The 13,561-nt window shown below is 37.2% G+C and overlaps 1 protein-coding gene and 1 non-coding gene across 5 annotated transcripts in view; one reads left to right on the top strand and one right to left on the bottom strand.

Annotated features, from left to right (window-relative positions):
• Positions 1–13,561, top strand: part of PATJ (PATJ crumbs cell polarity complex component) — a 382,417-nt gene that overhangs the window by 85,352 nt on the left and 283,504 nt on the right. For all 4 annotated transcript variants that reach the window (XM_025288586.3, XM_025288590.3, XM_025288587.3 and 1 more), the window contains exon 17: positions 1,725–1,856. In XM_025288586.3, the coding sequence (XP_025144371.3) occupies positions 1,725–1,856 (132 nt within the window). The remainder of the gene's footprint in view (positions 1–1,724; positions 1,857–13,561) is intronic.
• On the bottom strand, positions 8,132–8,203 carry TRNAS-GGA. The gene has a single exon. It is a non-coding gene; the product is annotated as a tRNA-Ser (tRNA).

The raw sequence follows: 13,561 nt of genomic DNA, 5'->3' as shown, positions 1-13,561 counted from the left end.
TACCATGTCCTTCAGGGACAGTTTGAGATCTGGTCCAGCCCTAATTTTAAAATGTTTTTGTATTAGCTATGGTGCCTTACTCTTCCATAATAGAGGAGTGTCATGACCACCAGCTTTGATTCTGTTATATGGATTTTCTTAAACCGGTCACTCAAAATTATATTTGTAGGAATGATATCAGTTCAGTTGAGTCACTCAGTCGTGTCTGACTCTTTGTGACCTCATGAATCGCAGCACGCCAGGCCTCCCTGTCCATCACCAACTCCCAGAGTTCACCCAAACTCATGTTCATCGAGTCGGTGATGGCATCCAGCCATCTCATCCTCTGTCGTCCCCTTCTCCATTTTATTTACTAAGTTCATTCAAAGTTTTTAGAAGTAGACTTCTTAAAGACTTATAGCTTTGTTTAGAAAGGGTGTCAAGGGAAGGCCACTCAAACATAGATTATTGATTCATTATGTATTGAACAAGCATTTATTGTCTACTATGAGCCATGCAGTATTTTGTGTTGAGGGGATGACCATGGTAAACTCTATGATAGCCCACATCAGTGTAGCCCAGAAGCTAGGCATTTTGTTAATTGCCAAGGCCACAAAGAAAAAGAAGATAATTCATGAGCCTTAATTAGAAGTTTAGACTCTTTGGAAAAGATAAATCACATGAACATAATATGTGTGTGTGTGTGTGTGCTCAGTCGCTCAGCCGTGTCCGACTCTTTGCGACCCCATGGACTGTAGCCCCAGCCAGGCTCCTCTCTCCATGGGATTCTTCAGGCAAGAATACTGGAGTGGGTTGCCATTCCCTTCTCCAGGGGATCTTCCCGACCCAGGGATTGAACCTGCATCTCCTGCATTGGCAGGTACATTCTTTACCAGAGCGCCACCTGGGAGGCATGAAAATAATACAATGCTATAAATAGTATAAAAGCAGAAGATTGGAGCAGCTGTTCTGCGTAGTCAACTCATTGATACTCTATCATTTAGCTTCCTAGAATTCTAAATGGCAGTGACTCTCCCTGAAAGGAGGGAGCTTGAAATAGCGGGGTATAGGAGTGTGAAGTCAGGGAAAGTAACCAAGGATCTGTGTACTGTGGACAGTTGTGCACGCCTACTTCCTCCAGGATCAGGGTTTCATTGTTTCAACTCTGGCTTTCACCTGTTTTTAGACTTCAACGAGTCCCAAAGACTTGGATTTTTTTTCAACTTACTTTTCTAGTTAAATTTTTCTTGAAAACTTCTAGGAGCCAAAAGAAGTGGTATCTCTGTGTCCTATCCTAGCCTTTCTCTGTGTTGGTATCTTTCTCCTCTCATTGTAATTATAAATTCAGGTGTTGCTACTGAAATGTCTTATAAGCTTTGACTTTGTGTGATGTTTTCATATTTTCTTAAATTGCATATTTTTCCTTTTATGCTTCTAATGGGATGACAGAACTCATTTTAGTATAAGAGGTCAGTGTTAATACTTTGAATGAAACAGATACTTTAACTTAAAAAAAGAAACTATATGAACAGTCTGGTTTTTTTCAGTGCTTTAATTTTCATGAAGATTTTATATTAAGTATATGTGCCCCAGTGCATGCCCCTTTTAAAAAATTAAAAAGAAAAACTATGCATGCCAAAAAGTATCCTCAGTTTGAGGAGAAGCAATGAGATTGCTGATGTGTTCATTTTTTTCAGTATTGAATGGAGAGTGTTTTGAAGCATTTATGTTCCTTGTTATTTCAGGCTGAATACAATGTAGATGTCAATACCGAAGAAGATGATGATGGGGAATTAGCACTGTGGTCTTCTGAAGTCAAGATTGTTGAACTAGTGAAAGATCATAAAGGCTTGGGATTCAGCATTTTGGATTACCAGGTATAAGAACCTGTACAGAATTTTTTGAAGCAATTAGTTTTTATTAAAGTTATATGAAGTAGTAATTGTTTAAAGCTCCCACTGACTTAGGCAAAACTGAGTTGTTTAATGTAAAATGCAACTGTCCAAAGGCAGGGTATTATAATTTCTATTGTTACCTTTAAAGTTGATAAATCCCTTAGTTAATAAAATGCTAGATGATATAATAACGGGACAATAAGGGAAGCGGTAGTTTTATACCCATGGATGCTTTTAGAGACTGGGACTTGATGAATTTTTTTATATGGAGGGTTTTTTCCCCTCCAACTTTATTGAGATATATTTCACATACCATAAAATTCACCCATTTAAAGCATACAGTTCGGTTGTTTTTAGTATATTCAAGTTGTGCAACCTTCACCACGGTCTAATTTAAGAATATTTTCATCACCCCAGAAAAAAACCCTATACATATTAGCAGTCATTCCCAATTCTCACTCTCCTCTCCCTTCCTTTCGCAGGAAGGTTTTTATAGTTTTGCCTACTTATTAATCTCAGTGAGCGTAACTAAGTAGAACTGTTCTTGGTGAAATTTATATTTATATTTAATATAGAACATATAATATTTATGTATTTGTATGCCTCCTAATTATAACTACAGTAAAGTTACTGATGCATTTGGGGGGGGAGAGCAATGTGAAAGGTCATAATAAGACATTTATATGTTATACCAGTTTACCAGTTAAAGTATTTTTAGACCATCTGATTATCATGGGGAATTAAAACTGTTGGCAAGAAATCTCTTCACTTTTAAGATGCATATTTTAATACATTAGTGCTGCCTAAACACATTGTGGTTTAATAAAGCAAAATGTACTCTATCAAAGCACATAAAATGCCAAGTGATATAAAAATCAATTTTTTTTTTAAATAAGGCAATCGGGAATAGATGGAAAGAAAAATACTTTGAGAATTATGTAAGAACATTAAATTCCGTATTTTGGCAGTGTGGTTTAAAATTACGGAAATAGATTATGTCTATTTTATTTTTGCTGACATATTTCTGTGCCAGATAACCCTCTTCGTTATTGGAAGTTCTCTTTGGAATATTATTGAATTGTGAGTTGTTGATTCTAAATAATGCATATTTTGAGAAATCTTTATCAAGAAATATTAATACTGTAAAATTCTGGAAGTTTATATGTTGTTTAATATTAGGGTATATAAAATAAATGGCTGATACTTTTTCCTCTTCAGTGTTGCCCTATTACCTAGTATAGATGGTAGATGATTGATAAATATTTGCATAATAATCAAGTAACATTTAGGTTAGATGAAATTAACTGGGACTGAATGAACACATTCAGTTGTCTTTATTGCTGTTGTTAATATGTTGGAGAAGGCAATGGCACCCACTCCAGTACTCTTGCCTAGAGAATCCCATGGATGGAGGAGCCTGGTAGGCTGCAGTCCATGGGGTCGCTGAGGGTCGAACATGACTGAGCGACTTCACTTTCACTTTTCACTTTCATGCATTGGAGAAGGAAATGGCAACCCACTCCAGTGTTTTTGCCTGAAGAATCCCAGGGACGGGGGAGCCTGGTGGGCTGCCGTCTATGGGGTTGCACAGAGTCAGACACGACTGAAGCAACTTAGCAGTAGCAGCAGCAACGTGTTGATAGTTGTGATTTAGTTTAGAAAACCCCTTTCAGATGTGGTCTTAGATATTCGGCTGTATTTCCACTATTATTGGAATCTATATGTTTTTGCATTCTTATAATGATTGCTCTTATCCGTTTAAAAATGTTATCTGCAAGTTTTATATTTAGAATATCGCACATGTTAGAGAAATGCTTCAGAAATTAAAGAAAACTCAAAAACGTCAGTAGAAGATGGAAAGAAAAACTTGATAGTCTTTAACAGTTTAATCCCTAGCTAAGAGAAAAATTCTTTTGATCAGTTCTGAGCTTTACACACACACGCATATAGTATAGTATATACATGTGTGTGTATTATATATGTATATGAATCAGTGCTTAACCCTTTTCATTGTATTCATATAGGTATGTGTTGTAACAACCTTTGTTTTTTTTTTTTTTAATTTTGTTTTTATTTGTAAAATTCTAGGTACCCCCACATCCCATCTTCCTCACAATCACCATTATACATATAGATGTTTATTTCTGCGCAGATTATATAAAGTAATTTTACTGCAAAAGAAATGTTAGATATTCTTGCTTTTGTGCTTATGGGAGAACTGATTGAATAAAAATTTCATTTTCTAAATGCTCTTTGATTCACATTAAAGGGCTCAGCATATGTATTTCTACAGCTAACCTTGGAAGAAAAAGCATTGTCTTAAGTTGAATGTTTTTCTTAAGTTAGTCTTAAATATGCTTATAGTTGTACACAGCACAGTTTCAGCATTTGGTCAGCTGTATGTAGAACTGTTATCTACTTTGACATTTAGATGGCACGTAAACACAATTTAAAATTTGGTTTTGAGCAAGTTAATTAATCGGTTGTACCATCCCTTGTTGATAATTAGGTAATAAATTCTAAAGTTCAAAAATATTTTTTGCAGGGCCAGGTGAAAGTTTAACAAAAGCCATGAGAGGTCACGTTCCTGGTTATTATTGAATTTGATGCTTCATGTATGAATTGATTAGGCAGCTGAATAGGGCTGATGCTGATCTTCACCCCCAACTCCAGGCTTAGCATATTTCAAATAAGAAGTGCTATAGGAATATCTTAACCACAGAGAGAATACTTTAGTAGAGTGGGAGAGCTTCTAGGTTGTAAAAGACCTGCATTAGCAGTATTGAAGAGATTGAAAAGTTAGTTTGGAATTTTAAGTTAACCATGTTTCTCACTAATGAGTTTTTCTCTAGAAAAATAAGAACTTCCTCAAGAGCCTGACAAAATTAGATACAATATCTAATTTGTAGGTGTTTTTACAATTTCTTTATGTATAAAATGAGGATAATGTTTGGCTCAAACAATTGTTTTGGATTAAGTAAATTAATATGTAAAGAAGTGGGAAATGTTATATTTATTTTGGAAATGTCAGTGTTATTAATAATCATCTAATTTAGAAAACAAGCACAAAAAGTCTTGATATTGTCCTCATACTATAGTATTATAGGGAACCATACTACAGTATTTTTGTATTCTATCAATTTTAACCATCTAGTTAGATTAGAGAAACTGATGAGTAGATACCTTTGTAAGAACTTCCTTGGTGGCTCAGACGGTAAAGCGTCTGCCTACCATTCGGGAGACCTGGGTTCAATCTCTGGGTCAGGAAAATCTCCTACAGAAGGAAATGGCAACCCACTCTAGTATTCTTGCCTGGAAAATCCCACGCACAGAGGAGCCTGGTGGGCTACAGTCCATGGGGTTGAAAAGAGTCAGACACGACTGAGCGATTTCACTTTCACTTTACCTTTGTTTAGTGAAGTTTAAATTTAAGTGTAAAATTATGTTCTCAAATACAGCCAACGCTTGATGACCCATATATGAATTACCCAATTGTGGTTATAGCCCAGAAATTTACTTTTTACCTAAATTGAGCCAAACCTTAGGAAGAGATGAGTGAGCAAACAAAGGATCTTGAATTGGCCTTGGAACGATGGGGTAACAATCTGGACAGGGAATTCAGTGAGTCACCAGTGATGGAAGTTGTGTAGCTGAGCAGAGAAAAGAAGCAGATCTCTGTACTTCAATGAAAGAGCTGAATCTGATACACAGTTCTACAGCTGAGTCATATGGCCAAAGAGGAAAGTGTGGCAATTCATTTTCATGAAAAGCATTTTAAATAGACTGGGGCGAAGAAAGAGGAGAAAGAAACACAGAAGACTTAGTAAATATGACTCAGGTTGTAAGTCTCCTCATTAAATTTAGGGTAAAGTGATTGTAGCTTTTTTGGCTGTGATTTGAATGGAAGTAGGACACTTGTTCGGAGAAGGCAATGGCACCCCACTCCAGTACTCTTGCCTGGAAAATCCCATGGATGGAGGAGCCTGGTAGGCTGCAGTCCATGGGGTCGCGAAGAGTCAGACATGACTGAGTGACTTCACTTTCACTTTTCACTTTCATGCATTGGAGAAGGGAATGGAAACCCACTCCAGTGTTCTTGCCTGGTGAATCCCAGGGACGGCAGAGCCTGGTGGGCTGCCATCTATGGGGTCGCACAGAGTCAGACACGACTGAAGCGACTTAGCAGCAGCAGTAGCAGGACGCTTGTTAGTCTCATGTATGTCTAGATATTGCTTCCTGTCATGGTTACTTAAATTCTGGCCCTGTGTGTGCACCATATTGAAAGAGTCCTTTGTCACATAACATCATGCCTTATAGGATTGTGGTATAGAAAACAATGATGTGCACTGTTTGTCAAGGACATGAATGTTATGGCTCACCTGTGTACTGTTTCTAAGCAATATAGAATTCTTCAAAAATTTGGTTATAAGTTTTTATAGTGTGTATATATATATATATATATATTTTTTTTTTTGCCAAAGATAAGTAGATTACATACCGTGCCCTACTTATCTTTGTCTTGATTTCCCATTACTGATATGTATTGTCTTTATTCTTGGAAATATAACTAATGCTGATATTGATATTGGGCTTCCCTCATAGCTCAGTTGGTAAAGAATCCTCCTGCAATGCAGGAGACCCTGGTTGGATTCTTGGGTCAGGAAGATTCCCTGGAGAAGGGATAGGCTACCCGCTCCAGTATTCTTGGGCTTCCCTTGTGGCTCAACTGGTAAAGAATCTGCCTGCAATGTGGGAGACCTGGGTATGATCCCTAGGTTGGGAAGATCCCCTGGAGAAGGGAAAGGCTACCCACTCCAGTGTTCTGGCCAGGAGAATTCCATGGACTGTATAGTCCATGGGGTCGCAAAGAGTCGGACATGACTGAGTGACTTTCACTTTCATATTGCTATTAATCCTAATATTAATCCAGATAATGAATACAAATTCAGTAATAGCTAACATATAGTGAGTGTTTGCTGTTTGCTAGTCTCTGTTCTAATTGTTTAATGTATTCCTAATGAGAACTATATGTTATCCTCATTTCAGAAGTGAGGAACCTGAGGAACAGAGAGGTGAAGTTAGTTGTCCAAATTCACACAGCTACTGTATGGCAAAACTAGAGTTTGAACTGCCAGAATCTGTGCTTTTAACCACCACACATACTGCTTCTTTACTTGTCAGTGGTATTTCCATGCTTATTTTATTATAGAAAATTCCTGCAATAAATTTATTGCAGCAAATCTTCCTGTTTTTTTCAGCTTGCTAAACAGTTTTGTATCTTAAAGACAAGCTGCTAGATAGTATTCTCATTTTCAGTGGTTATATGAAAGTTTAGTAAGTATTAAAAATTAATAGAGTGTGCTTATATACACTGTGTAAAAGCTAGTGTTTATTGCTTCAAACGAAAATGATTACAAATTTAAGAATCCTAAATTAGTGCAAGTAATTTGTTGTGGAATAATGTTCAATAATGAAGCAATTATTAGGTAGTCTGAGAGCCTGTAATTTTTAATTTCTACCAAAAAGCTTGAGATAAATTTGGAAGTGTGTGGATTTTACCTTCAGTTGACCTTATAAATTAAACATTGCAAGTGGATATTTTCTGGTGTTTTGATTTATGATGAACTTTAAATAACCTCTCATGATTATAATTCACTGGAAATGTTTGACGTTAGCCAATTTTTGAACATTAGCCATGATATTGCCATTCTTGATACTTTTGAATTTTAGTGATTTAGCAGGTAAAATTTATTAACCAATAATTCTCGTCCCTCCTACACCCCATTCCTCAGTTCTCTCCCTTCCTGATATGGAAACCAAATTCAATTTTTGCCAAAGCAGATATTTTTGAAAGGCTTTGGGTTTATCTCAGACACTGAGAGAAAGAAAAATAGAAAGCGTGATAGCATAGCCAATGAGAGGTAATTCATACATAAATTCATACGTAAATACTGTTAGTAACACTTGAAGAATTCGTTTGAAAGACCAAAGATTGCTGATTAAAAAAAAAAATCATAAAAATATAACTCCCTATAAAAATTAACAGTGATTATTTTTTCTTAGAAGAAATGGGTTATAAAACTTAAATAGTATAAATATGAATATAAAACATTGCGGTACTGCTGAAGTGAAGTGAAGTCGCTCAGTCGTGTCCAACTCTGCAACCCCATGGACTGTAGCCTACCAGGCTCCTCCCTCCATGGGATTGTCCAGGCAAGAGTACTGGAGTGGGTTGCCATTTCCTTCTCCAGGGGATCTTCCCTACCCAGGGATCAAACCCAGGTCTCCTGCATTCCAGGCAGATGCTTTAACCTCTGAGCCACCAGGGAAGCCTAAGTCTTGGATATATTATTCCTTAGTATTTGTGAGAAAAACCTAGTGTGTAGTTTTTACCTGACTTACTCTATTAGATGAAATTCTTAAAAATTTTTTGAAAATTATTGAAAGGGAGTGTATACATTTTATGTATGTGTTTTTTTTTCTTATGTGTGCAACATAATAACATTTGGTATGTATTAAAAGTGTTTTAAAAATAAGTAATATATATATAGTGTATAAAAATTCAAAGGTATGTAATGCTATCCTGTGATGGGTATACATACTTCTGACCATAATCCCTCACTTTTTATGTCCCAGATAAAAATTCCTGATTTTCTTGTCTGTCCTTCCAGAGATATTTTATACAGGTACAATTATATAGTGGTAGTTTTCTGGTTGTTTAATTTTTTTTTTTAATTTTTTTAATGCATAAATAGAATATGTCATACAATTGTTCAGTACATTGCTTTCCCCCCTTCCATTATATGTTCTTGCATTTTAGAATTTATGTGCTAAGTCGCTTTAGTCGCGTCTCACTCTTTGCGACCCTATGGACTGTAGCCTACCTTTCTCCTCTGTCCGTGGGATTCTCTAGGCAAGCATACTGGAATGGGTTCCCATGCCCTCCTTCAGGGGATCTTCCTGACCCAGGGATCGAACAGTTGTCTCTCGAGTCTCTTGCATTGGCAGGTGGGTTCTTTACTGCTAGTACCACCTGGGAAGTCCCTAGAGCTACCTCATATTTTTAAGTGCCTGCATACTATATTATTGCTGTTGTGTAATCAGTTATTTAACCAAGCTCCTGTACTCAGTTGGGGGGTATTTCAAATGAGACTGCAGTGGATATCCTTATCATACTCTTTTATAAAAAATATGCAAGTATATCCTGTGATAAATTCCTAGAAGAGGAATTGCTCATCAAAAGAGCATTCATCCCTTAAATTTTGATACATTTTTACCAAACTGCTTGAACATAAATGTTTGTGAGACTCATGTACTTAGACCACTTAAAATTGATATCTCCTGTAATTTTCTTTGTTTAAATAATTTTCTGAAAGATAAAGTGTAAGTAGGTGCATAATTCATGGGTTTGCTAATGGTTTTCTACAATATAGACAGATTAAGTAATAGCAATATATAACTATCAACTTTGTTTTAACTTTATATTGTCAGTAATTAATTTATTGACCTTTATAGCTAAGAGATGGAGAAAGGAATGGCAACCCACTCCAGTATTCTTGCCTGGAGAATTCCAGGGACAGAAGAGCCTGGCAGACTACAGTCCATGGGGTTGCAAAGAATCAGACACGACTGAGCAACTAACACTTTCACTTACTTTCACGTGTAGCTAAGAGAGGGCAAAAACTATTTATATTCAGACTATGATATTAATGCAGTAAAATCTATTTCTATTTTTTCCACCACTTTTAATCTTGTTATCAGAAGCTGGACTTTAAAAATGGAAGAAATTAAGGACTTAATATTTGCAACAAGATTTGAGATTTTTGAGGGGCTCCCCTATAGCTCAGCTGGTGAGGTTTTGGGTGAATGCTGCTATCATTACATAGTCTTTAGTAACTTGTAGAAGCCCAGTATCTTTATGTTCATGCCAATAGATTAGTTTATTGAATCTGGAGTATAGAATTTGATAGATATTGATATAATTTAAACATGTAGTAGTACCTGTATTAGTAACATTAAAAAGTCAGGTTCAAACCTGTACTGTTTCCAGAATCTAAAATATTCAGGATGGAAATGTATTGTAAGTTGTTGTACAGTTCCACTTTAATTAATGCTCAAGGAATCTTATAACGTGGCCACCAGGATCTGGTTTTGGGTTTTTTTTTTTTCTTTCTGTTTTTATCTTTTTTTTTGTAAGGAACTCTGGGTCTTATTCATCCATGTAGGATTAAGATATTGGTACTAAGTAAAATGCAGTCAGTCTGCTCCTAATGGTAGTATCCGTGTTCTTGGAAATATCAATATATCCCACAGCCTACTGTTGAACAAACCATGCAGCTGCATTTAAAGGTCACTTTTGTTCAGTGGAACTTAGGACTGATAAAGACCCAATCTTTGCTCATCCTGATCCCTATCCACATTTATTTTTATTAACATCAAAGTACTGTAAGCTCCAGTGCCAACTGGGCTGAAGATTTCTTTTCACAGAGGATTTGCTTCCTTCCCCTCTATGGGAAAGTTCCATATCCTTTAAATCATTTTAAGCTGCTTCATTTGAAAAATAATTCTTCATAGTGTGTTCATGGAGTGGATTGATTGTGGCTACTGGGGAAATTCTCTCATGGCTTAAAGATTGCTTTTCAAGCCTGCGAAGTGGGTGAATGAAGGGAGGCCACTCCTGGTGTGTGGAGTTTGTAGTGTGCTCAGGATGACGACTGACTCGCAAACACCACAGTGCAGCAAGACTAAAGGCATCAGGAGACCAGAAGCCACTTAATCAGAGATCAAAGAGGCTGTGTGTACATCAGCTTGAAATCCAGATAGTACAGATCAAAAGCTTGCCTTAGCAGGGCAGCTGCAGGGGGATGAAGTTAGCAGGAGGCCTTAAAGATCTTAAGTCAGGCCTGATGTTGAACTTTGCGGGAATTTCATGGCTCCTCTGGAATATGAATTTGGCAAAAAATCCCATTGTGTCTAACGGGGGAGAGAGAGAATAGCGGGCAGGCAGCAAATGCTTGTCAGCTGGATGGTGCTTTCTCAGAGGGTCGTGCTCCTTTTCATAAATGTTTCTTAAGGACTCTTTCTGCATTAATAGAAGGCATTGCTGAGAAGGAGGAGATTCTGAAAATGATACATTTGTTATATTACCTTTAGTGAGTATTCTAGAAATGGCTGAATGATAAATATTAGTGTTTATGAAATGACCGTGGAAAGCTAAAATATAGGCATAAAGGTGCTCAGGTTTACTGCAGTACCTGGTAAATATTTCTTTTCTATGAAATGCTCAAGACATTCCAGGAAGTTAGTGACTGTCAGTCTGGCTTTGCATCTCTGTCTCCCATGTAACTAAAAACAGAACAATAACTTTTTTTTTCCTGAAGTGGAAAAAGTTTGTCTAAAGAGAAAACTCAGCCTCTAGAGGTGTTTCATCACCAGTCTACCTCTACGTGTGGGTGTGTTTTGAAAGTTCCTGCTGGATTCTGATGTCAGTGTTGAGAACCATGCTAGTACATGAAAGTCATAGCCCTTCCTAGAATATGACAGAAGGGTGGAATCAGATCCACCAGCAGGTGTTACGAACCTGTTTTCCTAAGGCATGGTGGTTTCTACTGCGCTGCCGTGTTTGTGGGTGTCATTTGGAGCTGGGCAATGGTCCAGAGAAGCCATGCTCTCCCAGTGAGGGCTGGACAGTGGTGTTGCCTCCTTCTGGCACCAAAAGCCTAATTTGTTAATGAGGCATGAAAGGGGATCGTCTGCCTGATCTTGACATACCCCTTTCTAGGGCTCAAGTTTCGCTTACGGCAGTTCCCACTGTGTTTTACTTTAATCAGGTATTATGTTCACCAGTATGCCACTGTGAACATAGCATCAGAAAGGACCAGGATTTGCCTTCTGGCTATGACACCCTCCTAGGACTTTGGACAAGCCTGTTAATCTTTCTTATATAATAATCTCTAAAATAGAAATAATATTTGCCTTTTAAAGCTGTAAAAACTAAATAAAAGATGTATATAAATGCCTATGCTTTTCTGGATATAAAATAATGTGTTCCTAGTTACTGAAAAATGATGATGATGATGATTCATAAAAATAAAGTCTAAGCATAGACTTGCTATACTTATTATTCATTATCTCCTTCCAAAATTATTATTCATTTATGAACTGGTATGGGGATATAAAGATGAAAGGATCCACTTCCTTTCAAGATCTTATTTAACAAATGTATATGGGGCATCTCCTATACTAGGCATTGTTCCAGACACTGGGAATATAGAAATAAACAAAATAGGTAAGAGACCCTCTGTCCTTAGGGAGTTTAAATTCAACTGGGAGTAAAGAGACAGTGGATAAATAAATGTATGTTAAAATAGAATGAAATAAACAGACTTTGGGGCAATTCTGTATTACATTATGATTTTAGCAGTGGTAAGAGACTTGTGATAATTGTTTATTGGGATCCAGAGAGGCCTCATGGGGAACTGAGGAACACTTTGTACACAAACAGGCAGTAGGCACGGGAATGTCCTAGAATTGGTAACTTGGCCCTGCTTTCAGGTCTTTATTTTCTTTAGCGACTGTGAACTGTTTAATATCTATCTAAACTTTCATGTTTTATTCCTTTTAATGAAAAAAATCCTTTGAGAAATTTTCTAATATTTATAAGATATGGCTACCATTTCACATGATGATAATAATGGCCAGTAATTATGTCCTGCTTACACATACTGGTTTAATTATCTCTATAGCACCTTGAGGCACATCCTACAAACATCCTCATTTTATAGATGAGGAACTTGATGACAGGAGGCTAAGGAATTTGCTCAGGATCATCCAGTTAGTAAGCATTGGAGCTGGGCTCCTAAGTCTGTGGTCCAGCAGTGTGAAAGTACGGCTTTTAGACCAGAAACAACACTGATTCTTCATAATTGTGGCTTCAGTGAAAGACGATAAAAGTTTCTAATTCTCTTTCCAGGGAGAAATATTTAGTACGGTCCCAGAAGGGTGACTTCACATTTCCCTGAATCCTTGTGGTCTCTTGCTCTTACTCCTCTTATCTAACCAAGCTCTTTAAAGACCCAATGGCCATTCACTGCCAGAGAGTAGAAACTGTACATGTTTTACCTTATGTTTCCTAGTAGGACTCCTTACTGTTTCTCTGGTGTGGTTTCAAAGTTGGCAAAGTTTTGTTCTGCATATCCCAGAGTGCTGGTTGCCCTTTCAAGGACTGGAAAAAAAAAAATCACAGAATCTTTTCTAAAGAACGGAAAGCATCCTGTGTCCTTTGATGGTGGTTGTCAGAGAAGCTCACAGGGTAGAGATGGCTCCTGTCTTTCAGTATCTGCTTTAAGGGGGAGTGAGGACTAAGGAGCCCATGCTGCCTTGAGCCTCCCTTCAGGTACAGAGGTCTGTGTATCTGGAGAGTAGGAGGTCAACACTTCACTGTCATGTATTAACATGTAAGTGTATTATCAGGGATGGTTTAGCAAGAGCCTCCCTTCAGGTGCAAAGGTCTGCATTTCTGGAGACTGTGAGGTCAACACTTCGTTGTCATGTATTAAAATGTAAGGGTAATTAATACCAGGGATGGTTTAGCAATTGATAGCACTGTTGGTCTAAAGCACACATGCTCAGTTGAATTTAGAAGGCAGTAGATAAGACAGTAACTGTTAAGTCCTCAAACACATATG

This window comes from Bubalus bubalis, chromosome 6 (assembly GCF_019923935.1).
Source record: "Bubalus bubalis isolate 160015118507 breed Murrah chromosome 6, NDDB_SH_1, whole genome shotgun sequence".
NCBI classification, from domain to species: Eukaryota; Metazoa; Chordata; class Mammalia; order Artiodactyla; family Bovidae; genus Bubalus; species Bubalus bubalis.
The sequence above is the reverse complement of the archived record's forward strand: the minus strand, read 5'-3'. Positions and strand labels throughout refer to the sequence as shown.